Source organism: Capronia epimyces (genome assembly GCF_000585565.1).
Source record: "Capronia epimyces CBS 606.96 chromosome Unknown aczIQ-supercont1.1, whole genome shotgun sequence".
Taxonomy (NCBI): domain Eukaryota; kingdom Fungi; phylum Ascomycota; class Eurotiomycetes; order Chaetothyriales; family Herpotrichiellaceae; genus Capronia; species Capronia epimyces.
This window is the reverse complement of record NW_006912904.1, coordinates 734,353-758,741: the sequence shown is the minus strand read 5'-3', so window position 1 is coordinate 758,741 and position 24,389 is coordinate 734,353. Positions and strand designations below refer to the sequence as shown.

The 24,389-nt window shown below is 53.1% G+C and overlaps 9 protein-coding genes across 9 annotated transcripts; 7 read left to right on the top strand and 2 right to left on the bottom strand.

Annotated features, from left to right (window-relative positions):
* Nucleotides 1-541: 541 nt before the first annotated feature.
* On the top strand, nt 542-3,156 carry A1O3_00291 (uncharacterized protein; the record flags this gene model as incomplete). Its single annotated transcript, XM_007730441.1, has 4 exons — nt 542-622; nt 671-772; nt 834-1,955; nt 2,002-3,156. 4 exons carry the CDS (start codon nt 542-544, stop codon nt 3,154-3,156), a joined length of 2,460 nt encoding a protein of 819 aa, XP_007728631.1.
* A 955-nt stretch (nt 3,157-4,111) lies between these two features.
* A1O3_00290 (uncharacterized protein) lies at nt 4,112-4,989 on the bottom strand (the record flags this gene model as incomplete). Its single annotated transcript, XM_007730440.1, has 2 exons — nt 4,112-4,297; nt 4,744-4,989. 2 exons carry the CDS (start codon nt 4,987-4,989, stop codon nt 4,112-4,114), a joined length of 432 nt encoding a protein of 143 aa, XP_007728630.1.
* A 1,043-nt stretch (nt 4,990-6,032) lies between these two features.
* A1O3_00289 (uncharacterized protein) lies at nt 6,033-7,592 on the bottom strand (the record flags this gene model as incomplete). Its single annotated transcript, XM_007730439.1, has 3 exons — nt 6,033-7,134; nt 7,185-7,341; nt 7,394-7,592. The coding sequence occupies 3 exons, from the start codon at nt 7,590-7,592 to the stop codon at nt 6,033-6,035; spliced, it is 1,458 nt and encodes a 485-aa protein (XP_007728629.1).
* Nucleotides 7,593-9,633: 2,041 nt separating this feature from the next.
* A1O3_00288 (L-asparaginase) lies at nt 9,634-11,649 on the top strand (the record flags this gene model as incomplete). The annotated part of the gene is made up of 5 exons (XM_007730438.1): nt 9,634-9,640; nt 9,689-9,724; nt 9,779-10,046; nt 10,162-10,364; nt 10,544-11,649. The coding sequence occupies 5 exons, from the start codon at nt 9,634-9,636 to the stop codon at nt 11,647-11,649; spliced, it is 1,620 nt and encodes a 539-aa protein (XP_007728628.1).
* Nucleotides 11,650-13,108: 1,459 nt separating this feature from the next.
* Nucleotides 13,109-14,239, top strand: A1O3_00287 (nitrogen metabolite repression protein nmrA; the record flags this gene model as incomplete). The annotated part of the gene is made up of 2 exons (XM_007730437.1): nt 13,109-13,752; nt 13,822-14,239. 2 exons carry the CDS (start codon nt 13,109-13,111, stop codon nt 14,237-14,239), a joined length of 1,062 nt encoding a protein of 353 aa, XP_007728627.1.
* A 1,370-nt stretch (nt 14,240-15,609) lies between these two features.
* A1O3_00286 (2,3-bisphosphoglycerate-dependent phosphoglycerate mutase) lies at nt 15,610-16,420 on the top strand (the record flags this gene model as incomplete). The annotated part of the gene is made up of 2 exons (XM_007730436.1): nt 15,610-15,658; nt 15,762-16,420. The coding sequence occupies 2 exons, from the start codon at nt 15,610-15,612 to the stop codon at nt 16,418-16,420; spliced, it is 708 nt and encodes a 235-aa protein (XP_007728626.1).
* A 1,237-nt stretch (nt 16,421-17,657) lies between these two features.
* On the top strand, nt 17,658-19,023 carry A1O3_00285 (uncharacterized protein; the record flags this gene model as incomplete). The annotated part of the gene is made up of 2 exons (XM_007730435.1): nt 17,658-18,205; nt 18,288-19,023. 2 exons carry the CDS (start codon nt 17,658-17,660, stop codon nt 19,021-19,023), a joined length of 1,284 nt encoding a protein of 427 aa, XP_007728625.1.
* Nucleotides 19,024-19,677: 654 nt separating this feature from the next.
* On the top strand, nt 19,678-20,706 carry A1O3_00284 (uncharacterized protein; the record flags this gene model as incomplete). Its single annotated transcript, XM_007730434.1, has 1 exon — nt 19,678-20,706. One exon carries the CDS (start codon nt 19,678-19,680, stop codon nt 20,704-20,706), a length of 1,029 nt encoding a protein of 342 aa, XP_007728624.1.
* Nucleotides 20,707-22,158: 1,452 nt separating this feature from the next.
* Nucleotides 22,159-23,197, top strand: A1O3_00283 (uncharacterized protein; the record flags this gene model as incomplete). The annotated part of the gene is made up of 2 exons (XM_007730433.1): nt 22,159-22,211; nt 22,348-23,197. 2 exons carry the CDS (start codon nt 22,159-22,161, stop codon nt 23,195-23,197), a joined length of 903 nt encoding a protein of 300 aa, XP_007728623.1.
* Between the last annotated feature and the right edge of the window lie 1,192 nt (nt 23,198-24,389).

Below are 24,389 nucleotides of genomic sequence, written 5' to 3'. Positions count from 1 at the left end.
GAGTGATTGTACAAAGGATCTGGGAGAGGCTCTCGACGGGATGACTGGAGGATAATCCGCACTTCTCGGGTCAGATGGAGCAAGCTGGCTACTGACTTTCAAGGGCCTGTTGAGACCTGCGGAGAATGGTGAATGGGATATGCTGCTTCCCCGCCGCTGCTGGGAGCAGCTTGCTATTGAAAGAGGTTGGCTGCCTTGGATCGGAGTGAAGAAGGAAGGAGCGTACACTGCGGCTGCCAGTGGGTGTCCTTTGTGCCTGCAATTCACTGCACTGCACCTTGTTCATCCTCCAGTCTCTGTCCCCTTCTTCTTCATCGCTCACTGCTCTCTTCTTTTCTTTTCGCAGGCAGTGTCCGTCTCCCATCTCCTCATTTGCTGGCAATCTCGTGTCCCTCCCACCGCCTCGACGACGGCCTGTCGCCATCCTGCCCTTCGTTGACATATTCCCGAATATCTTGCATGTTAGGACTTTGGCCTGAACTCTTTGTTTTCGGACTACAACTCTCTCATGGCTGCGCTTGTGTCCACTGGGTCTCCCAAAATGAGTCGCAAGTCAACTCCAACCATCAAGGTGCGCGAAGAGAGTGAAGAGATACGTGGCGCTGCGGGCAACAATCTTACTGTGAGTCGGGCAACGGATCTGTTGACGCCCTAACTTACATGTTTGCAGCCTTCAACAACATCTCACATTACACCTTCAGCCCGCCCTCCTTTCACAGTTTTGCACTCCGATAAGCTCAGCAACATTCAACCTTCAAAGCGCAAGGACAAAGTGAGTTATGCCAGAATGACATTACTCTCAACCAAACACCCACTGACCACGGAGTTTGCAGACCACCACAGACCAACCCGAGTCCAACGTTGCCGCCGGCATGGATGACATACTCTCCCGCCTCAAGCTGAATGACTCTCGCAAACCCACGCCTCCTACTGAAAGCAAAGCTCAGAAGACTGACTTTGGCACGCTTAACAAACTTCTGAACAATCTGCAAGACCAGAACAAAACCTTGAAGGAACAGGAGAAGGAACTTAAAAATGGTGTAGAACCAGATACTCAGAAAGAGATCGGCACAACCTCTACCTCTGCCTCTGCCTCTGACCTTTGTGTCCCTGGAATTGGTCACTTTGACATGGCAAAGCCGAGCCCAGGCCCGCATCCCTCAGTTGTTGGCAACGTTGACCTTGCAGAGATGATGCGTGTCAAACAAGAGCTCGAAGCCGCCAAATCGGTCATATCTCGCCAGGAGCAAGAACTTGCTGAGACCCGAAATCTTAAGCAGACCATGGATCAAGCCATGGGTCCTCCTTCCGAAGTTGACTTTGGCGCGCCAAATGACATCTCGGAGCAGACTATCGGGCATCTTCAGAGTGCGTTCAACGCTTCTGCTCGTCCGTTTACTTCACGCACCGACACCTGGGTTGCTCAGGAGGAGGCACGTTCTGAACAGTCCGATGTTCTTGGTGCGGGCAACTTTGGGCGTGGTCGAGCAATTTGGAACAATCCCACTGCATCCATGACAAATATTTTGGCCAGTAACGCTCCTGCGGCAGGTTACACCAATCCTCGTGATTCCCGCCTCTCCGGTCAAGCCTACAATGGTGTGTATGGAGCAACCATTTCTCCTGCCGAAGCAAACTTCCAGCCACGGAACTTCTCAGCTGCTCCCAATGGTTACGACATGCACAGAAATGCTGAGATGATGCCATACAATCCTTCGGTTGGTATGAGGCGGAATGGAGGACAATTGCGCATCAATTCGACCATCAGTGACCCGATGGCCCAATTCGGCAGCTTCCCACCAGGTGCATCGGCACTTACTCCGCCGCCAATCAGTCCCGTAGCGCTTCCAGCTCAATACAATTATCAACGCGGACTTACAACACCAATCACTCCTGCAGCACCGGACTTCCCAACCACCACTGTTCATGGGGCTAGCAACCCATGGTCGCTTCCGGTAAGTGTTTCTCCAATTTACCATGCCCTATAGCTGACTGTTTCAGGGGGGAGCAGTGAACGGACAGACCTATGTGACGCCACTTGAACCAATGAACTATCGTCGTCTCCTTGACAAATCTGTGTCCTGCGACTGGAAGTATATTGTGGACAAGATCGTCTGTAACAATGATCAGCAAGCCAGCATCTTCCTCCAACAGAAGCTCAAGGTCGGCACAGCGGAGCAGAAATTCGAGATTGTGGAGTCTATTGTCAACCAAGCTTACCCTCTCATGATCAATCGGTTCGGTAATTTCCTTGTTCAACGATGCTTCGAGCACGGTACCCCGGAGCAGGTTGTCGCGATTGCCAACGCCATTCATGGAAATGTCATCTCTTTGAGCATGGACCCTTTCGGCTGCCACGTCATCCAGAAGGCTTTTGATTCTGTCCCCGAGGACCACAAGGCTGACATGGTGCGAGAGTTGCTTCGTCGTATTCCGGACACTGTCATCCACCGTTACGCCTGTCACGTTTGGCAGAAACTATTCGAACTACGCTGGAGTGGCGAGCCACCACAGATCATGTTGAAGGTCAATGAAGCCCTCCGAGGCATGTGGCATGAGGTTGCCTTGGGTGAAACTGGAAGTCTTGTCGTGCAGAACATTTTCGAGAACTGTGTCGAAGACGAGAAGCGCCCTGCCATTGAGGAGGTCATTGCCAACATTGATTTGATTGCACACGGACAATTTGGCAACTGGTGCATCCAGCATTTGTGCGAGCACGGCTCTCCACCAGACAAGCGTCGTGTGATTGACCACATTCTCGCCAAATCTTACGACTACAGCATTGATCAATTCGCCTCGAAAGTGGTGGAGAAGTGCCTGAAGATTGGAGGCCCAGAGTTCTTGGATCGTTACCTCGGAGTCATCACCACCGCTCATCCAGACCGTCCACGTATTCCGCTCATCGATATTGCGGGCGACCAGTATGGCAATTATTTAATTCAATGGATCTTGATGAACACTCATCATCACCAGCGAGAGCAGGTGGCCATTCACATCCGCAAGCACATGGTGTCGCTTCGGGGCTCCAAATTCGGCTCTCGTGTTGCCATGCTCTGCTGCAACCCGAACTCAGTCACTCGTCCAGGTCCTGGAGCAGTCGTCAATCCCTTTGGCGCACCGGGCCAACCACGCAGCCAGTGGCCTCGCTTCCGCTAGGTCTCCACATCAAGGTCTTGTCTGGCCCTAGCTGGTGGCTTACGTCAACTATCTCATCTACTTACTGATCATCTGTTGTCAAGATGAGGGTATTCTACGAAAAGTCAATACACATGGGGGCATCTTCCCTATGGCTTGGAATACTGGCTTTACCGATGGGTAGGGAGCGACACTCCAGCACTGAAGTCAGCCGCCCAAATTGGCTTGCACCTCTTGGCTTTTCATCTCCATGTATTTCTTACCGGACGAGTCTATTCGGATCATTCACCCTGTATGTTCTTTCCCATATCGACAAAGAGTTTTCGTATGTGCCGGTGGAGGGGGGGCCTCGGGGGAAAGTCGGCATTGGAGTCACGACTTCAAGTTGCTGGCAGTGGATATTTCAGAGCTACAGCATTATCACGGCCAATGTTCAGGCGACGACACCGGGTGTATCAGATCATGTTCCCGACATTGTCCTGCCGAGGGTGAAAAGGGAAAATACCCAAAGCATGTATTTAGCAACAGCATGAACGACAATGATCAGGACAATGTAGCCATAGTGCACATGATAACTGAACAAGAGCTTCATTCTTCTCAGAGAGACTTTGCTTGCCGCACATTGTTTTCATTGTCAAAGTAGAAAATGGCCAAACTGCTACACTTAGGGCCGTGGGCTGCATCACTTCTGCGAGGATAAGCCCCCACGGTGGTTGGGCAACTCGCTTGCCGCCGAAGTGCGCTCCAGTGGAAAGGAAAGTTGGAGCCGAGCGACTGACTCTGTAGAGATGTGGGTCTGGCTCGGGCACTTTTACAGGCCAGAACACGTCACGTTGTATCAACAAGTAGGATATTTTCAGCTTTCCCTTTCAATGACCTTCATCCCCATTCATCCCCATTCGGGAAACAAGAAACAACCAAACAAGAAAGACCGCTCGAGCAGGACATGGTCAAATCCAGGGTAAGGGTCTTCGCTTCAATCGTCATACCACCCGGGCCGAACAGAGTCGCTCATGAACGCATCGACGACGTTATCGTAGATCTCGGCCTCGTTGCCTTTGTCGCCGTTGATGAACGAGTGCCATTTAACCTCGCCGCCTTCGAGGAGGATCGGGGTCGCGTAGGGGGCACGGTCGGGGCCGAGGGATTCCCAGAGTCGAGTCTAGTTGATCAAGAAAACTGGTGAGTGATTGAATTTCATTACGGACGATAGTGCAGAGTGAGATGAGAGAGGGGAGAGGGGGTAGGTTTCATCCCACGGACGATAATACAGGGTGAGGGAGGAGAGGAGAGAGGTGGTAGGTGATAGAGGAGATAAGGTATAGGCTGGGGCTGCGAGCTGCGAGTAAAGCCGAAAAGAGCTGAGCACAGCAAAGCACAGCAAAGCAGAGTGCATTATACCCCCCGAAGAACAATTCACACACATAGAGAGCTCCAAGACGTGTGATGCCAATCAAGGGATAAGTGTGATTGTAAATCGGGATTGGTGAGGCGAGGTGTTTCTCAGAGGTGCAGTGTTGCTCGGGAACAAGAAAGAAATCAGGGATGCGGATAGATAGATGGGTAAGAAATCAGGGAGGCGGATGGACGGGTGACGGATAGACGTACCAGCTGAACCCACAACTTCCGATTGACGTCCTTAGACAACAGCATAGTATCGGCCTCAAAGTACGGCAGTTTCGGCATATCGAGCCGTTTGGCCTGCATGCTCAAGTTCGTCCACTGCGTCTCGCACCACAGGGTTTTGCGGGCGTCGGCCTCGACCGAGGTCTGGTGCGTCGTTGGTTTTCTAGGCCGCGACGCCGCCGCAATGATGGACGCGGCATCTTTGTCTTTGCCCTTTTGGTCCGCCATGAATGACTTTCTAGGGTTGGGATTGGGATTGGTTAATCGATGAGATAGATTGAGATGAGACGATATCAGATCTCGCGCTGAGCTGACTGGCGATCAGGCTGGCGAAATGCACGGTCCTTGGCTCTCTGTTCTGTTCTGTTCTGTTCCTTGGCTCTCTGTTCCGTTCCGTTTTGTTATGTTGTCTTCGCTGGCTGGGCAAAACAGGATGAAATACTGGGCGTGGATGGATCTCTCGCTGCTTGGGGTTGGAGGCCGGTGTACGCTGTACGCTGTACGGTGTACTGGACAGAGTACGGCACTAGTACACAGCTGATGTTTGGTTGGATCTCCAGGGCCCTTCGGGAAATAGTGAAAAACGGTAGAGGGGGTGATTGAATGAGTGAATCAATGAGATGGAGCGTCCAAGTCCGTACTAGATGAGTGAGGCAGCTGGGCTCGATTGCGTACTGTGTAAAATCTCAGTTGGGTACCTATTCAATGTTGCTGTCGGAGAGCCCGGCATGGTATTGAGTGAGACATTTATTATTATGATTTGACAGGCTCGCGATATCAGAATGCACTAACCGCCCCCGTACTCCGCTGTACCAATACTGCAGCTCAGAAAACATCGAAATGCACTTTATCAGGGGGCTCGGGCATAAACGACACGCACTTACACGTGTACCATCTGTGACTGATAAACACCGTGACAGCAACTATTCAAAAAAGACGCATTGTTTCATGTCATTGTTTCAATTGTCATCAGCTAAGCTCACAGATGGCCACCCGGATTGATCATGTCCATGTTAATGAAAAGCTCCAGCCGTCTTCACCAAATTGCTCGGTTGTAGCCAGTTGCCAGTTGCCAGTTGCTATTTGCCCTTTGCCATTCCATTTCAGCACTGTTGTCATCTCATCTCATTTCATCTCATAGTGCTCCCGGCACTCCGCGAAAGAAAAGGCATCATTCATCAGTCTTGACGAGTCATTTCCAAGACATATTTGGGCTTGCCTGGATACCCAAGTATGCCGCTTGGGCAGGTTATACTCATCTGTAACCACGCTCAGTACCGGACCAGTCCGTTTCCATGACCGTGCTTGTGAATGCGACGCTTGTGTGCCCTCGCTATTGGGGCTGTACCCTCGGATACAGTCACTGTAACGATATCCTCCACCAGAATCATGTGGACTTCTACACTGCCACTCATGTAGGTTGAAGTCACCGTGATCTGAGGGTCCGTGTCTGATGGAGATGGGGTTGTTGTGACATTCATGTTGGCTGAAAGAGGCGCCGCCGTCGCAATCGCAGTCGCAGCCGCCAAACTCGAGGTTGGGTTCTGTGATACACTCAACACTGTAGCGTTTGCAGTTGGCGAGGGAGTAGCTGATACTGCTGTGGCTTCTGGCATGGTCGCTGGTTCAGGACCTGCCTGAACCTGTATGTTACCGGGTAATTGCTGAACAAGATTGACCGGCTCATCCTGGAGGGCCTCTGGAACCTCCATCTTGCATTGCGTACCAACTGTTCTGTCCTGCAGTGAGAATATCGGGCAATCTTCCTGGAGACCCGTGCTGTTCAAACTTGTGCAGATTGTATTGTCGATCGCATCCTGCAAGACTCCCTCATCCCATCCACAGATGAAATCTCCGTGGTAGCCGTAGCCAGTGGGGTCACCGTTCGAAAACACAAATTGCCCATCCATGCCGGCAAAGAGTGGTGTCTGGTAAATTGTTTCGTAGAACAAAATTGGTAGTTTCACCGGGAAACCTTCGGGGCATGTGCCATACTTGACCTCACTTGGATACGCGACGTGTGTGGTGTGATTACTACTGTCCAGATCTTTGCCATTCCAGCATGATGGGAACAGTAGTTCCGCGCGTATTCCATCCTCGCATGTAGAGTCAATAAAGCCCTTGTTGCGAAGTCCATGGTGCTCTAGCGAACCTTCGTTTGGGACCCCGTCGCTGTAGTGTAGACAGTTGAAGCCAAGGGCTTTCTCCATAAGAGATTGCTGAGTCATATCGCTCGGCTGCCAGAGTGACATGGGAGGATCGGGGTCTGGACCATAGAATGCACGTTTGACCGAGTTCCCAGCAATCATGCGGAAGTTCTGAGGGAACGCCGTCGCCGAGACGTTGGCTTCCCCGCTCTCAGTGAAGTAGTACCTGACGGTGTAAGCAGGGAGGATTCAAGGAAGAAATGCCGGGCAACTTACACGGTCATTCCGCCAGAGGTGGGAATCATCTCGAAAGTGCCGTTTGAGTGCTGAAAGTACATGCGTGGTGCCCAGTAGACTGAGTGATCCTGCGTGATGGAACAGCTGGTACAGTTTGATGTCAACAATTCGTCAATGGTGGGATCGAACCCAAAGCCTGCGCTATGATCAGATTTCACTTTCCCGTCAACTCGGTTTCTTGAACTCACTGGATGCGCCAAAGCTGACGTGAACGTGTTGTGATGGATGACCTGGAGACATGATCGGATCGACGCGTCCATTTCCAAGTTCACCGAAGCACAGATGGCGGAAGAAGGCGTGAACTGGGACGGTATTGAGGAGGAACACCACAAGGAGTAGAGCGGGTCCGGCGCCGAGAGATTTAAGCTTGACCTTAGGAATTACCATTGTCGCAACTGTGTAACAGTATAGGCTTGATTATGAGAGAAGGGAGGTTCTGTCGGTGGTAAAGATCGACTGCGGTCGAGTGAGAAGATAGAAACGGGGTTTAGAGGTTTGATCGAACGAAGGTCGAAACAAGAGAAGCGTAACGATCGTACGATAAAGGAGTGTCAATGGACAATGGATAATGGCGAGATGCGATTCTGAGGATGGGATGGATTGGGTTGCTGGATCGCAATGGGGGAAGCGGACAGAGGGTTGAGAGTTGAGAGTTGAAGTCGTGCGGTAAGTTAGTCAAAGTCGCGCAGATATGGGAAGGTACTGTTTACTCACTATAGTCTCATGGTGTCGCAGTCAGTTTCTTTGTTTGGGTGAGGCAGAATCTTTTGTCGTCGGTCTGCTCTTTGACCTTTTGACCCTTTGACCCTCAACGTGGCCTGCCTTTTCGCGAGTTGCCACCTGCCGCCCACTCTGAGTGACGACGTGCAAAGCTCACCGTCCACAAGATCATGCGCTCTGCCTCCTCTGTCGTCCGTCAACACCAAGACCGAGGAAGCTCCTTCTCTTCACCCACTAGAAGCTCTGCTTGTTCCCCGTTCGCCGCAGCCTGCGCTGAGTCACGTCGCTTTCACTCGTATGGAACCGAATCCTTCTAGGTCAGCAGAGCCAAGTCAACTGATGTGGCTGTGGATATAGTCCCAGTTGTCTCACGCGGGTCTTTTCGCCTTCACAGCTGGCTTGGGGGATTTCACAATCACACCTGCTGATCACGAGAGCAGACGATGGACGTCAATGGAAGGAATCTGTTGTTTGGTGTCCAACAAGATGGCAAGCCCACAACCAAGAGAGGAAACATGGACATACGACGCACAACAGCAGCAGATGGGCAATAAAACCACAAAGACATGGTGGACACATAGCACACAGTAAAGACGATGCGCAGCGCACCATCATCACCAAATTTCTTCTGCGCATCTTACAGATGCGGTCATGCGGTTGCATCTCTCCATCAAAGAACTTGCATGGGCCGGGTTCAAGCCCTGCAGTGGTTGCTGAACCATGGTTGAGCGCCCAGATGAAATCTCAATTCCTGCTGGCTGCCTATTTCCTTTGCTGAGGAAGCGGTAATGTGCAATGCAAAGGAAGACGTGCTTCAATCTCCCCCGTTACTTCTTTGTTGTTGCACGTGTGGCATGGCGTTTCTTTGTCATCGCTTCTGCACGCTGCCGTCGACTAATTTCCGCAGGCGCTCAGTATGCTGTGGGATACGGGACAAATCCATGCGATTGGAGCACCTTTCCCCAAGCGACCTTTCGCAAATCGAAAACAGCTTGCCAGACCTGCAACGATGATCGGGATCTCAGCAACAGGCTCATATACGCTGAGCTGGCCGTCCCTTGCGTGACGCTGTGTCCTGAACACTACGACACAGTAGGTCAAGCCCGAAGGTCGGCGGCTCAAACCGGCATGTTGAGAGTGAGAGCAACAGCAAGGCGCCGACTTTGCGCCAACAACCTGTGCGGACTCTGGATAAGCTAGAGGCGATCGCCGAGTTAAGTACGGATACGGTACTCCGTGTATGGACCTGATGGACTGGCAAGCAAGCTGAGATAGCCTGGCGCCTCCACCACAGCAAGGGCTTCTGGCCGCATGGGCGGTGAAAGGTCGGTACCAACTTTGCTGATATTGACTACGGAGCTGTAGGGTTTATGGCGGTGACGCAAATAGACGAGATCGAGGACCGGCCTGGACCGGATTACGCAATGATACCGGATCTGCACGCCTGTGCACTGCGGTATCGCCTGAAGAGCGCCGGTACGCGTCAAGGGGGTTTATGGTGCCCTGGCCAGGCGGCAAAGACAGTCCGGAGTAGTGCGTGGATGCAAACTCACCTACAACAAAACTGTTTTACGCAACTCGTCATGATAAATTGAGGTCTAACATTTTTAGTGGTCTCTGGAAAGCACCTGAAACATCACATCCTTCGCGCACCTTCAACAGGGAATTAGATTACAACCTCGATGCCAATCCAGCAGAGCGGGACAAGATGGCTGGTGAGTGAATATGCTTGCTTATCTCCAGATTGGAATAACACAGCACAGCTGCGTACGGAGACCCATCCAGTCCGTTGATGTCAGGTACGTTTGTATGCCCGCCAGCACCACGTTACAATCTACTGAACCTGTCTTCAGCGACGGACAGAACACCCCTGGGCCTGGGCCATGTACCTGAAACTCGAATTCTGGTGATTATGACAGGAGGGACTATCTGTATGCAGAAGTCGCCAGATGGCCTTGTTCCAGCCCGCAATTTTCTCGACCGATGTATGGCTCCTCGGCCGGAATTCAATGATGGAGAACCCCATGACCCTCTCGAGGTTGTGTTCGATGATGGGCCGGACGGCTTGGGCAAATTGCACAGTCTGAGAACACCAACAAGCGTCTATGGGAAACGCATTAGGTAAGTCATCTATCTAGCCCCTAGTTTCCCTCGACAACAGCAGTCTAACCCCGGCTGATGCAACCAATCCTCAGCCGGTGGTACTTGTTTTGAGACTTAGCTAAGTCTCTTGAAGATATGCCGTGTTGGAATATGAAACCCTGCTAGATTCATCATCCATCGATAGCAAGGGGTGGGACCAAATAGCCCAGACCATCTCTCGGAACTACAAGCTTTTCGATGGCTTTGTTGTTCTCCACGGCACAGACAGCTTAGCATACACATGCTCAGCCCTCAGTTTCATGCTGCAGAATTTGGGGAAGCCCGTCATACTAACAGGTACGTTGACCCTCAGAATCTTGTTGTGCTGAAAACGCCATCGCATCGCAGGATTGAGCTGCATGGCGTGACAGGGCGAGAGTTCGCGCAATCACCTGTACCCCTGGCATCAACAGCCATTGTCCCACCGTGCTGTGTCGACCAGGATAGCCTCAAGTCGCATGCTAATGGTGGAAAAGGCTCCCAAGTCCCATTCTCCGAGCGCAAAAATGATGCCTTGGACAATCTGCTCGACTCGTTGGACATAGCTGCCCACTTCATGATACCCGAAGTGTGTCTTTGCTTCAACTCTACCTTGTTCCGTGGCAACCGAGCCACCAAAGTATCCGCCAGCGCGTTCGATGCATTTGCGTCCCCTAACCTTCCGCCGTTGGCCAGGATCACGGCAGTAGACACGGAAGTGGCCTGGAACCTGGTCACCAGGCCGACATCACTTCAAGCATTTAACATTCAACCAGACCTTGATATTCATCATGTGGCGTGTTTGAGAATTTTCCCCGGGATCAAGCCCAAAATGGTCGAAGCCGTATTGCGAACCGAGGGTCTTCGAGGACTGGTGCTGGAGACGTTTGGTGCTGGCAACGCGCCTAGTGGACACGACAACAAATTGATCCAGGTGATATCTGATGCGGTGCAGCGCGGCATTGTAATTGTGAATGTGACGCAATGTTTGACGGGCAGTGTCAGTCCCCTTTACGCACCAGGCATGGCTCTTGGCCGCGCTGGTGTGGTCGCAGGCGGCGATATGACGAGTGAGGCTGCTTTGACTAAATTGGCGTACCTTCTGTCGCTTCCACAAGCGAGCCCGGAATCAGTGGCCAAACGCATGGCCATCTCCATTCGAGGGGAACTCACGGAGCACTCGGAGACCGTTTTCAGTCACCCAACTGGCGAGCTGTCGTCTCCTGTCGCCCAACTCACCGCCATTGCATATGCTATTGCCAGCGGAGACCTCCAGAAGGTGCAAGATCTGCTGCGTCAGGACACCCAACTGATGAACCGCCCCGACTATTCTGGCAACACCCCTGTGCATCTAGCAGCCACCGGACCGAGCCTTGAGATACTTCGGTATCTGCTCTCATTAGGCGCCTCAGTCCATCTCCGCAATCACACAGGTTCAGGACGGACACCGCTTTTTCTAGCTGCGAATGCCGGCCTGCTGCCGCACGTATTGCTCCTTCGACAGGCCGGCGCACATCTCCATGCCGAAGAGCTCGACACGGCACGACTGCATGCAAGTCAAAGGCCAGATGTATGGGCGCAGGCGGGCCTGGACATGCCTTAGGCACGGGGAGGCAGGGATTGGACGGGGACGCTCAGGGCGTAAGAGGTCAAGGTTTGGTGGTCTGAGCCCAAGCTACATAGCTAGGTAGGTAATAGGAATTAGGTATACTGTGTACCTATTACTACACATATGCACGATCTAGAGGATCCGCCACGTGCCAGTGGTTGAGCACGATGGCGAAGTGCAGCCATTATCAAATAGGTAGTAGAACTGCACCAGACTGTTGGCTAGGAAGCTGGAGAACAAGCTGGGACCAAGTCGCGGCCACCAATGGCAGTGGTCGCTGCAGGCGAGAGTTACTACTACTTGTAGCCTGGGCACTCCGGGCTGCGGTATACACTGTACAGGATCCAGTATAGCGGCAGGCGTGGGTGATGGCCCCTAAGCCCATCCATTATTATTGCGTGCGAGCCGGACTGTCGGCTCTGCTCAGAGTGGCTGACCGTTGGCTGCTGAAGCCCATCAATTCTCCTGTAGGTCTAGGCAATGTGCGCCTGCGATGGGGCCGCGGAGGTGTCCGACTTTCGGTGACTGAGACTGCTACGGCCATGTACCACCACCATCCTTATCCCTACCATTACCATCACCACCACTACCACCACCACACCGCTACCATCAGAAATGTCAGAACCTGCCAGCGGTGAGGCGCCACTGGGAAGTGATGGTCGAATGGCTCTGGCTCCCCGCCTTTCCTTTCCGTCAGCTTAATCCCCCGCACCCACGCACCATTCGTGGCCTGCGCTGCGCTGCCTGCGCCTGGCGTTGCATTGCCTGCGAGGCAGTTTTCGCTGTCATCTCCCGGCTATCACCTCCCACCGTCCCTCTCCCGCTCCCTGTCCCTGTTGCTGCTGTGCGACCTCTCCAGGCACCTGCCATTTGTCTCGAAGCATCTCGCGGCGACGGGACTCGGTCTCTGGTTGTGTTTGTTCCGACGCTCGGCCCCAGTGTGTAAACTCGAGCCTCGAATGGCCCCAGCACCCCGCCGCAGACCCTCGAGCCGGGTTACGTAAAGAAAAAGGCTGCATCAGGTTTGGCTGATGGACTTTTTTTGCAAAAGCCGTTGCAGAAATTGCTCAACCAAGGGTCCTCACTGGGACCGTATTACGGCAGAGAATCTCCTGTCAAGTCTCTTGCCTTCTGGGGCAGGAATGGCGATATTCCCTAGTCCCATAGTACCATATAGCCATATCCGCTCATACAATGTGTGTGTGCTCGAAGTCTGGATCTGGCTGTCTATTATGGTGTGATACTTGCCACCTCTGTTGACTCGGCTCCCGTCCTTCCTCGTCGACAACTCCTTCTTACGACGGATCCTTCTGATATCTAACTTGAATCTGGATGCCGATCCTTGATCTTCTCTCTATTGTGGCATCTCCAGAGTTCCAACCTCTACCCTTGTGAATTTTGTGGCCCCGAGGGTTTGTTGTCTCCTCAGCCTAATCGCGATAAACTTTGCCACATGCCAAATCCCAAAAAAACCATAGCCATCGTCAATGGAACGGGTCGCCAGGCAGCCTCAGTGATCCGGGCCGTGTCCGCGGTCGGATATGCTGTGCGCGCTCAGGTCTACTCGACAGAAGGCCTGGTGGCGGAGGAGCTGGCCGAATTGCCCAATGTCACCTTGTTCGAAGGAGAGTTGCTGGACAACCCGGCGCTCATAGACACCATCTTTGATGGCGCGCACATTGCCTTCATCAACACCATCCATCTTGCTGGCGATGAGATCAAGATAGGAAAAGCACTAGCCAGCGCGGCCAAGAAGAAAAATATCCAGCATTTCGTCTATAGCAGCATGCCCGACCACTCGATACACAACCCCAAGTGGCCGGCTCTCCCTCTGTGGGCCTGCAAATTCACCGTCGAGAACTATATCAGACAACTCGGACTGCCGGCGACGTTTGTCTACGCTGGGATCTACAACAACAACTTCACCAGCCTGCCATATCCTCTATTCTGCATGGAGTTCAAGGACGACGGAACGCTCGAGTGGCGAGCCCCCTTCCATCCCGACATCAAGTTGCCCTGGGTCGATGCGGAACATGATGTTGGCCCTGCGGTCCTCCAAATCTTCAAGGAGGGCCCGACCAAATGGAACGGATCAAGGTATGATTTCACCCCCACACTCCCAGCCCGTGCTATTTCTACCTGTTGCTGATGCTTGAGCTCCGTCAGGATCGCCTTGGCCTTTGAAACCCTCACACCTCTGCAAGTATGCGAGATATTTGGACGAGAACTGGAACGGCCGTGCAAATATGTCTTTGACCAGCACATCGAAATCAAGGTTCCTGTACCCGACGCCTATCGACAGCAGCTGGCCGGCATTGAGCTCCTTTTCGGCATCTACAATGCGCCCTACTATCCCGGGTCAGACTTTGAATACAGTTCTCGTCGGAAGGGCAGCAACGAGACCATTACCGGGAGATCCAGCCATGAACCATCAGGCAAGGGCAGGCCAGGGAAACTGACTGACGACGCAAGGAAACTCTGGCCTGGTTGGCGGTCCTTGAGCGAGTACGTTAGCACCGCATTCATCGTCGAAGAGGAGGCGAATGGGAAGACATGGATGATCGACAAGACTTTCAGCAGTTGATACCTCTACCTATTCAGCAAGGGGATACCTGGGATGATGTTACGATATCTGTTTACGACCATGGCACAAGGATACAACGTCTTAATCAACGGGATAGGTTTCGAAACATGGCGCTGCATGGCATGAGCATGATTACAGTTGCGCAACTTGAAGGGATGAAATCGTCTCATTTCGGAAGCAACAGCCAGGCAGGCCATCTCATTTGCCATTTCTTTTCTCCTCTTTCTTGTAATTTGCTAGCTAGATCAGAGGTATAACAGACGATATTTTTCCGGTCATCTCTTCTACCAGCTTTTGTGTCCAATTCCATCCCAAGGATCAATAGCCAAGCTCTGTTTCTCCCCCGGTTCTTCCCCCGGCTGGTTCCCCGCAGAACAACCACCGCTATTCTTCTTGTGGTTGCTCGTGCCGAATCAAGTCCAAGTCCAAGTCCAAGACCTAATTAGACCCTGGGGGGCGTCTGGGGGAGGCGAGACGTGCAGTGGGCTTCGCCGAGGTAAGATAAGGATCTCGCCGTAAAGACGATCCAAAGATGGAAACAGGCGATCTCCGCGGCAAATTTGCGTCCACGACCAGGGCCACTTCGAAACAGCCATCTAGTGGTAGGGTGGTCTGATGCTTCTCTGGGCTCCGTCTGCCAGCAGGGAATGGAGAGGCTCGGTGTGAGTAGAGGTCTGAGGAGGTGCTACAGTATTTCGAGGCGGAACACAAACAACTCCAATACGTGAGAACATTTGCCGCGCTGCATTGAAGCTGCGCAGGACAAATCTTGGCCCGGATCGTCACTGGTCGAGTCGCTCCGGTCTGCGCTGGCTACTGGCCGCTGGCTGCTCACTCAGTATTGTCGCGAATATTGATTGACATTGAGATTGACTGCCTCATACCTAGGTATCAGCAGAAGTGGACTACCGTCATAATGTATGCCAGGTGGACAAGGCCGCTTACTGCTTCAAGTTCAAATCCTGCAGAGACGTTGCCAAGGCTCAAGTCATCGTCGGAGCACTGCACTATGTACACGACAGTACACTAGTTGTGCTCCATTTTGTTGGGTCGAGCTCAAGTTCCGTCCGCCTTCAAAGTTGACGCCATTCAAGTTCTGAAGAGACTGGCACAGCGTTCCAGGAGTCCGTTAGACGATAATAGAGGCGTTTGTTGACTTGCACAGTTGGGCCATTTCTGCTTCAGTCCACCTGCAATCCTTTTCTGGCAAGACGTGGCCATCTCTTGAGATTTCATTTTCGGTCCTCTGTGCGAGGTGAATGAGACTAAAGACAGCCCCTACCTTCACACCGCAAGACCGCTCCTGAGTCACAGTCCGACCTATAGAGCCGTTGCTAAACTTTACTACAAGTCATATTCCGGCCTATAAAATGGCGGAAAAGGATGCAACCACCCCTCGAGTATTTCTGATACGCCACGGTAAGTGAAACCTCAACAACAACGAAAATCCTCGATCGGAGAAGACATGATCTACCGGGTACCACAGTATTGGAAGTATAGGCAGCTCATGTCGCGAACACAGGGCAGACTGAATGGTCGCAAAACGGGCGATACACTGGCATCTCAGACATCCCTTTACTGCCACAAGGAGAAGAGAAAGTCCGACGCACAGCATCAATTGTTTTCGGGCAGGGACGGTTGATCGACCCCAGCAAAATCGCCAAAGTCATTTGCAGCCCGCGAAGGCGCGCCCAACGCACCCTTGAACTGCTCCTCGAACAGGTGGGAGACGATGCCGAAACCAAACGAGTGATCGAAAACAAGACCGAGACCACCGAGGAGATTGGGGAGTGGGGATATGGCGACTACGAGGGCCTCCTGACTGAGCAGATTCGACAGCTACGCAAACAGAGAGGCCTGGACACCGAACGACCATGGGACATCTGGAGAGATGGGTGTGAAGGACCAGGAAGCCATTCCCCAGCTCAAGTCACGGAGCGACTGGACCGTCTTATTTCGCAAATCACCTCCCTCCAGGAGGAAGGGATGGGCAAGCAGCAGCCATGCGACGTTCTGGTTGTAGCGCATGGTCATATTTTGCGAGCCTTTGTCAAGCGCTGGCTCAGCTTCGGTCTAGACTCGAAGCTGGAGATGATGCTCGAGCCGGGAGGTGTCTGCGGCCTGAGTTACGCTCATAGCAATATCGACCAGCGAGCAGTGCTCGTTGGGATGAGCCTTTGAACGTGCTTGTTAGATGGCAGAGTTTCAGCCGAAGCTTAAGGGCTCCCTGGGACAATCCAGGTTCTGCTCGATTACAGTCGACCGTAAGGGCCCAGGAACAACTACTGTACCATCAACCTCTCGCTGGAACTGGAAGTATGACTCGAGCCGGGCGATAAGACGAAAGCTTGATAGGGACTTTCCCAAGGATCTCGAAAACATCGGAGTCTACCGTCTGAAGCATGGCTCTGCCCAGGAACCCCATGCCACATCCTGCCTAGTACTACTGGTACGTACTAGTATAGCCTCAACCTCGGCAGCTTGCTGCCTCTATTTACGTCTGCCAAGGCGATCTGGATACCTGGTAAGACAGTGATGTAACGCAGAACGGAAGTACGGAGTATTGGCTACCCAGCCTTGATAAGCGACAACAGTCGATTGATTTGCTTGCGTTAAGATGAGAGACTGAACAGTCAGCCACAACAGCAGAGGTATACCGTCTTCACAGGAGCTCATCGGCCTTGTCTATCAGCCTGTCCACCGCAATAGATGACACCAGCCAGCTACCTCACCGTGGTGGTCAAGCAGGAAGACACGGAAGACACTGCTCGCCTGACCCCGCCTTGTCCTTATCTTGCGATAGCGGCAGGTTGCCTTGGATGAACAGTTCTAACCCCGTCTTTAGTTAGCCTCGTCGAAGATAACAGACTTCGATATTGCATGATCGATCGCTACCAAGGCTATACTACTGCAGGTCCGCATCATCGACATGCTTCCATCCGCCTTTTTTTTGGCCACTGGTGCGAAGATAAGAAGCTGCGAAGCTCGGAAGCTCCAATGACGGATTGCTTCTCATTGCTTGCTCACGCACCCAAGGTCTCTCAAGCCAGGTACCCAGCCGGAAATGGTCGTGGTATTGGTCAGTGCTGCCATAATATGGTTGCATCGGCCGCTCCCGCCGGGGTTCAATGGTCTGTGTCTGTGGGGTCAATCGATGCTTTGGGAGCTGTGCGGCAAGCTCGCAAGCATGGCAACTTCGCCCAAGAGCTTGGACAAGCGAATGCGGATAGATAGCGAACAGGGCCAGAGCCAGAGCCAGGAACTCCGGTGCCCCCTCAAAAAGCAGTGTAACCCACCCTTCGGCCATCATCCTCTTCGCTTTCTCTCGTGCGTGCGTGCTCAAGCAGCTTGAGGAGTCTGCTGGGGGAATTGTCGACTTTCGTCTGTGTCAGTGGTGTTTGTCTTGCTCCCATCCACGATGCGTGGCTTCAGCCTTGTGAACTTGGCCTTTACGGCAGCGGCAGCAACCAATCTCCTGCCCTTTTCAGCGGCCACACCGTTGGTGACACGGAACAATGTCTCCAAGCGCAGCAGCCCGATCGCTCCCAAGGTCGTCATCATCTCCATGTTCGAACCCGAAGCCGCCGTGTGGTGGGGGATCGACGAGTTCGACCTGCTAGGCCAGAACATCACCATCCCAGGCCTCTCCCCTCTCTTCCCCGAGGTGCACTGTACGGCGAGCGGCGAAGTGTGCCAAATCATCACCGGCGAATCGGAAATCAATGCCGCCACGACCGTCAGCGCGCTCGTGCTCAGTCCCGAGTTCGACCTCACCAAGACGTATTTCTTCGTGGCCGGGATCGCCGGGGTGAACCCCAAGGTGGGCACGCTGGCTTCCGTCACCTTTGCGAAATACGCGGTTCAGGTGGCGCTGCAGTACGAATTCGACATGAGAGACATCCCCTCCAACTTCACCACGGGTTATATCCCATTCGGAGTGGATTCGCCGGACCTATACCCTCAAAAGTACGTGAACACTCTGTTTAGCCATATATGGCCCGACAGTGAGTGAGAGTGAGGGCTGGTATTGATATTGATTTCTGTCTAGCATCTACGGCACCGAAGTGTTCGAACTCAACGAAGCCCTACGAGACATCGCCATCAGCTTCGCGTCGACGGCGACGCTCAACGACAGCACCACGTCGCAAGCCTACCGCGCCCTGTACGCGCAGGAAGCCGCCTACGCGGTGGCGGCGCAGCCACCAAGTGTACTGGGGTGTGATGTTGCAACCTCGGACGTTTACTATTCGGGCACGCACCTTTCCGAGGCCTTTGAGAACACCACGCGGATCTGGACCAACGGGTCGGGCGTCTACTGCGCCACTGCCGAGGAGGACAACGCGACGCTCGAGGCCATCTTGCGCGCCGCCAAAATGAACCTGACCGACTATTCCCGCGCCATTGTGATGAGGACGGCCAGCGACTTTGACCGACCACCACCGGGGATCAGCGAGATCCAGAATCTGCTCTATGCCCACCAGGGAGGGTTCCCCCCGGCCATTCGGAATATCTACCTCGCCGGTGTCAAGGTGGTGACGGGCATCCTGGAGGGGTGGGAAAGCACGTTTGAGAAGGGCATCAAGGCCCCCAACTACGTCGGAGATATCTTTGCCACCCTGGGCGGCGAGCCGGACTATGGCCAGCCGGCCGACTTCATCACCAAGAGAGACCTCAGCCTCCGCGCCACTAAGCCTGCGTTCCAGGGGAATCTGAGGATGAAAAGAGCCATGGTGAGCGCGAAAAGACGAGCCGCCGCCGCGAGAGCTCTGGGGATTGAAGTATAAGAAGTGGTCAGCGGACGTGCATAAACATGATCGAAGCACACATGGTTTAGACCAGGACCACGTAACAAAATGAACTTTGCAAGGATGAAGACCATAATATAATACTGTAGGAAGTATATACTCGGTACAAGCTTGTCCGGCCACAACATCAATTACATTGCCGTCTCCGGCGTCCTTTCCATGTTGGGGAGAAAGGGGAACCGGCACTGAACTTCTCGATCACGGTCTCGCTCTCCTGGTGGTATAGCCACGGCTCTTTGAGGACCAGCGCAGATTCGACGAATGAAGGCGCATCGCGAAATCATTCCAACTCGCACGGAAAGGCAGTATGCCTGCACGCCCACCTCGGCGCTCTTGCTCAGCACGCAGGCCAGAAACTCGTCGTGCGGCTTCGGGCGGTACGATCGGAAATCCCAGATCTCCGTGAGCGCGTTCAGCGCTTCCCTTGGGCGCAACGGACAGTGTTCATCTGGTAGACAGCGAAGCGAGATCCTCTCAGCGACCATCAAGGAGTATATCCCTAAAGAGAAGATAATCGATTAAGAGCGGTCGTGCCCTCGGGCCAGGGCACACCTACGACTAATAAACAGGCAGGTCAGCCGAACCACCCGATTGATATTTCCATCACTCTTACATTTACGCCCCGCCACCCACATGCCTTCGGACGATGGCGCTGTAAGTTCCAACGCGGCTCTTGCTGATGAGCTCGAAGCCCTGAACTCCATCTACGAAGCGGAAACGCTTGTCCTCCAACACGACAGCTCCAGCGAGGCCACCGCGGTCCTGCGACTGCCCGACCTCCCATTCTCTTTCCTGGTCACGTTTCCCTCCGACTATCCCGATGTCCCTCCAGCGATCATTGGTACCCAGTCGACCGGTGGAAGTGGACGCGGCGAGGGAGAAGCGGCGGTGACGGTTCTGCGAGACGTGCTCGCCCAAGTCTGGACGCTCGGTCAGGTTTGTCTGTTCGATCTGGTGGAAGAGGCCGGGCCGATACTCCAGCAGCAGCACGAACAGCACCACAGCGAGCGTCAGCATCCCGATCCTGACTTCAATCATGGCGCGGCTCAAAATCACAGCCAAGATGCTCCGAGCAGGTCCGCGTCCTCGCCTAGTCAGCATAAATCCCATGATTCCGGCCTGACCCTGATTCCTGATGCAGCATCCTCAAACGTGCCTCCACCGGCGTGGACACTCTCCGAGCCTTTGACGGTCAACAAGTCGACGTTCATCGCGCGCGCCTGTCCTGTCTCGTCGCTGCCTGAGGTGATGGACTCGATCTCTCACCTCCTGGCTACAAATAAAAAGGTGGCGACGGCTACACATAATATAACTGCGTGGAGGATTCAGGGTGGTGCCGCCAACGCGACCGTCAACGCCAATCCCAACTCACAGAAAGTGAACAACGCCACTCCCAACTCACAGAAAGTAAATGCAGCGACTACAATCCAAGACTGCGATGACGACGGCGAGACCGCGGCAGGAGGGAGGGTGTTGCATTTGATGCAGTTGATGGATGTGTGGAATGTCCTGGTGGTGGTGACGAGATGGTATGGAGGAGTCAAGTTGGGTCCGGACAGGTTTCACGCCATCAGCTCGGTGGCCCGGGAGGCATTGGTTAAGGGAGGGTTTGTTAAGGAGGAGGGTAAGAAGGCCAAGGGTAAGGGGAAAGGTAAGAAGTGAGTTGCAACAAGTTAGCAGCCAGCTGTGAATTGGACAGATATTTGGTTACATGCTTGAATTGGACAGATACTTGGTTACATGCTTGAATTGGAAAAGATACTCCGTACTTGGTTACATGTATAGTGGGAATTTCGACGAGGTCTATGATCTATCTATTATTGATCTTGTCACGTCGATGACGGTGTCCGTCCCTGGAACCTACCTGGCTCCAGTTCTGGTGAAGCTCCCCTAGATGCCTTAGGGCCTCCTAGATGCTTCCGAGATGCCTCCGAGATGCCTCTTACGTGAGCGACTCTGCCACGTGACCCGAAGGGACGGCCGGGTGTTTTTCCAGCCATCAGCCACAAACCGGTTTTTGGCCTCCCCACTGACTGCACCAGCATTAAATATCAATTAGTATTGTCATTACACATACCAATTCACATCCACCCTAGTCGCATCCCTGCATCCCTGCATCTATCCATGCATCCTTGCACGACTTGAACCAGCATCATCGGTATTGGCATCCATCATCATTCCCACGAGTGATATGTGCGGAAGGGTAATTAGTGCCCTTCGTCTCCACGAGTAGTGTTGCCAATTAGTGCCCCTTGGTCTTGGTGTTCGTCCCATCGCCCAGCGCGGGGTTCGACTTGTTCCTTGGATCGGGAAGTGGTGCTGTGGCTTGACCCTCTGACGTCGTCACCACTCTCTAGTTGGTACACTTCTTGTGCCACTCTCACATACGTATCCGTACATACGTAGGTAGTATGCTAGTACGGATACTCCAAAGAGACCAGGATCTATGTGACAAGGGACAAGGGACCAGGGCCTACCCTATGTGACAAGGTGAAGGTGACATGACAAGGTTCAAGTTGTCATGAATGATGAGACTTGAACTCAACCCGACCAAACCAGCCTCTCCCCTCCCCAGTCCGCCTCGCTTCCGCTTCCCGTGTGGTGAGCTGTCCCGTCGTCTTCCTTGACGTTGACGTTTCCTTCTTTACCTCTACCTACCTTTGCCTTTTATGATTCCTTGTCTCTCCTTTCTTTTCACTTTTAAGTACCTACCTAAGAAGAAGGTCCCCCGGTTGGATTTCGCAGTCTCGCTGTCCCTGTTGCTGTCGCGCTAGCTAGCACCTTACCGTTGCTGTCTGTGTCCTGTGTTACTGTCGCCCTAGCACCTTACTGTTGCAGTCTCTGTCCTGTGTCTGTCCTGTGTCTGCGTCTACTGTCCTCCGTTGGCCTTGTACGAGTACGAGTCTCGATTGTGCCGAACTGCAAAACGAACACAAAACACAAGGCATTGGTCGTCTCGAGTTGCGCTGAACCGGAGAAAGGAGAAAGAGAACTCTTGTCCACTTTCAACTGCTCGATTACACCGATTCGGAAAGAAGTCATTGGCCACTCGACTACGTCCTACACGGAAAGCCCTCAACCCCCGAGCAAACTCACTACCGAACTCCTCACAAAATGACTACCGAAACTCCTCAGAAGGGTCAAAGGAAGGAGAAGAAGCTTCACCAGTACGTCAATCCAAAACCTCTAAATACGCAGGCCGGTTCTAGCAGGAGGTCGAACGCAGCATGCTGATCCTGAAGCTGCTGACTGACCCAACTGCCTGACCACCTCAACTGCCTAGAATCTGACTGACGCTTGCAGACTCCTTACCTCGTCTCTCGTAGACATCTACGTCGGCTCTGACTCTACTCGTTGGACGCTGCACGAAGAACTCCTCTCATCCCATTCGCCCTTCTTCGCATCAGTTTTCAACAAGGACGACAAACCCGATGACAAAAAATCTCGTGGGAACAAATCCTATAATCTCCCCGACGAAGACGACCAACCTTTTGAACTCCTCGTGGGATGGCTCTACTCACAATCCATTCGGGAACCAAAGTCGGAAAAAGACGTCGGTCCTCTTCTCGAACTCTATATCTTGTCACAGAGGCTACAAATCCAAGAACTCGGCCTCAACATTGTCGATCTTGTTAGGGAGTGGTACCACAAGACCTCCACCTATCCTGGGCTCCGTCGGGTTCAATATGTCTACGCCGAGACCGATGAAGACAACGAAATGCGCGAAATGATGGTGTCTTCGGTTGCTCGTCTGTTGACCACGAGCGAGAAGATCCCATCTCACTGGGTGGGCGCGTTACAGCGCAACGGCCAATTGGCTGTGGACATTATCCGCGCCATTCAACAATGGCATATTGAAGAGCGCAGCATACCTGATGCACGAGACCTCAGCGTCAGTCGCGGGAGACAGGTGAATGGCAACACCGGCGGCGTTGGCTTCAGCGGAGTGGAACAGACAGAAGAGGCGACAGAAGAGGCGCCAGAAGAGGCGCCAGAAAAGGCGCCAGAAAAGGCACCAAAAGAAACGCCTGACTCGGGCATCGGAGGTGTGAATGGTACCAGCGTCAATGGTAACGGCGTCAATGGAGTGAGTGCGAGCGAGGAGGATAGCAACAGCGATGCGTCCGACGCCAAGAGCGACGCTGAAGAGTAAGTTGTGTTGAGTGATGGCCGCGTGATCCGACAAGACTCGTGGTGCAAAGTTAGTACCAAACGTCCGTCGCCAGAGCCGAGCCAGAGCAGGATACCCCAGCAAAGTCACAGACCTGCCTGGCATTTTCCTTCTTCCTTGTCGTCTATCGAATAAGATTGATATTGATATTGATAATGAACGTTATTCCATTGAGAAACTTGAAGCTGAGTGCGATGCGTCGAGTTGAAGAAACTTGTTCCAGGTCATTTCGGCCCCTCGACCACCCATCGCGCGAATCGATCCGCCCGACAAAAGGCTTGGTGGAGTTACTTTTCTTGGGGCTGGGACGACACAGACCGGGGAGGGAGAGGGGAGGAAGGACGACGGAAAGGAGGGAGAGGGCGGAGAAAAGGTGGCCACGACGAAATCGAAAAGTGATTTGGCGCGGTCGGCGTTGTCCAGGTTCGATTGGGTCAAGCCGCTGCATGAAGCCAGCAGGGTTGAAAGTGTGTTTTTGATCTCGGCCTGGCTGGTGTATTTGATGTATAATGTCGGGTTTGGGTCTGGGTTTGGGTTTGGGTTTGGGTTTGGGTCTGGGTCTGTGTCTGGGTCATGGAGCTGAGCTGATGATTTTACTCACAATTTCGATTCTTTTCGGTTCGATCACAGTGACAGATAACGGCTTGCTCATGGATGGAGCCCGAGGCTGCGTATGCCTAGGACAAGAGAACAGAGCGGTAGGAAGGGAGGGAAGAAAGAGAAGACGAGGAACTCATGTTTGTTCAACTACTCCTTGTTCAACTCCTTGTATCAAGTACTGTACGGATACTGTACGGATACTGCACTCGACTCGGACATTCCATACATAGGTACACCATAACGATATCCAATATCCATCATGTCCTTCGCCACTCGACTTGTGAGATGACTCGTCTGCGTTGGTCTGGTTCTGAGTCTGATTCTGGTTCTTTCTCTGCTTCTGCTTCGGTATCTAATTCCCGCCCAAGTCTTAAGTCTTCACTCGATCCTCCCACCGAATTAGGTAGGTATAGGTATAACGTCTTGAGCTAGAAGTACCCTCCCACCCAATTAGATAGGTATAGGTATAATGTCTTGAGTTAGAAGTACCGAGCAGGGCGTGGGTTTTCGATTTCGCTTTTGCTTTGACCTTCACACTAAACTTTACAGCGTTGCTTTCCTTTCATCCTCACTC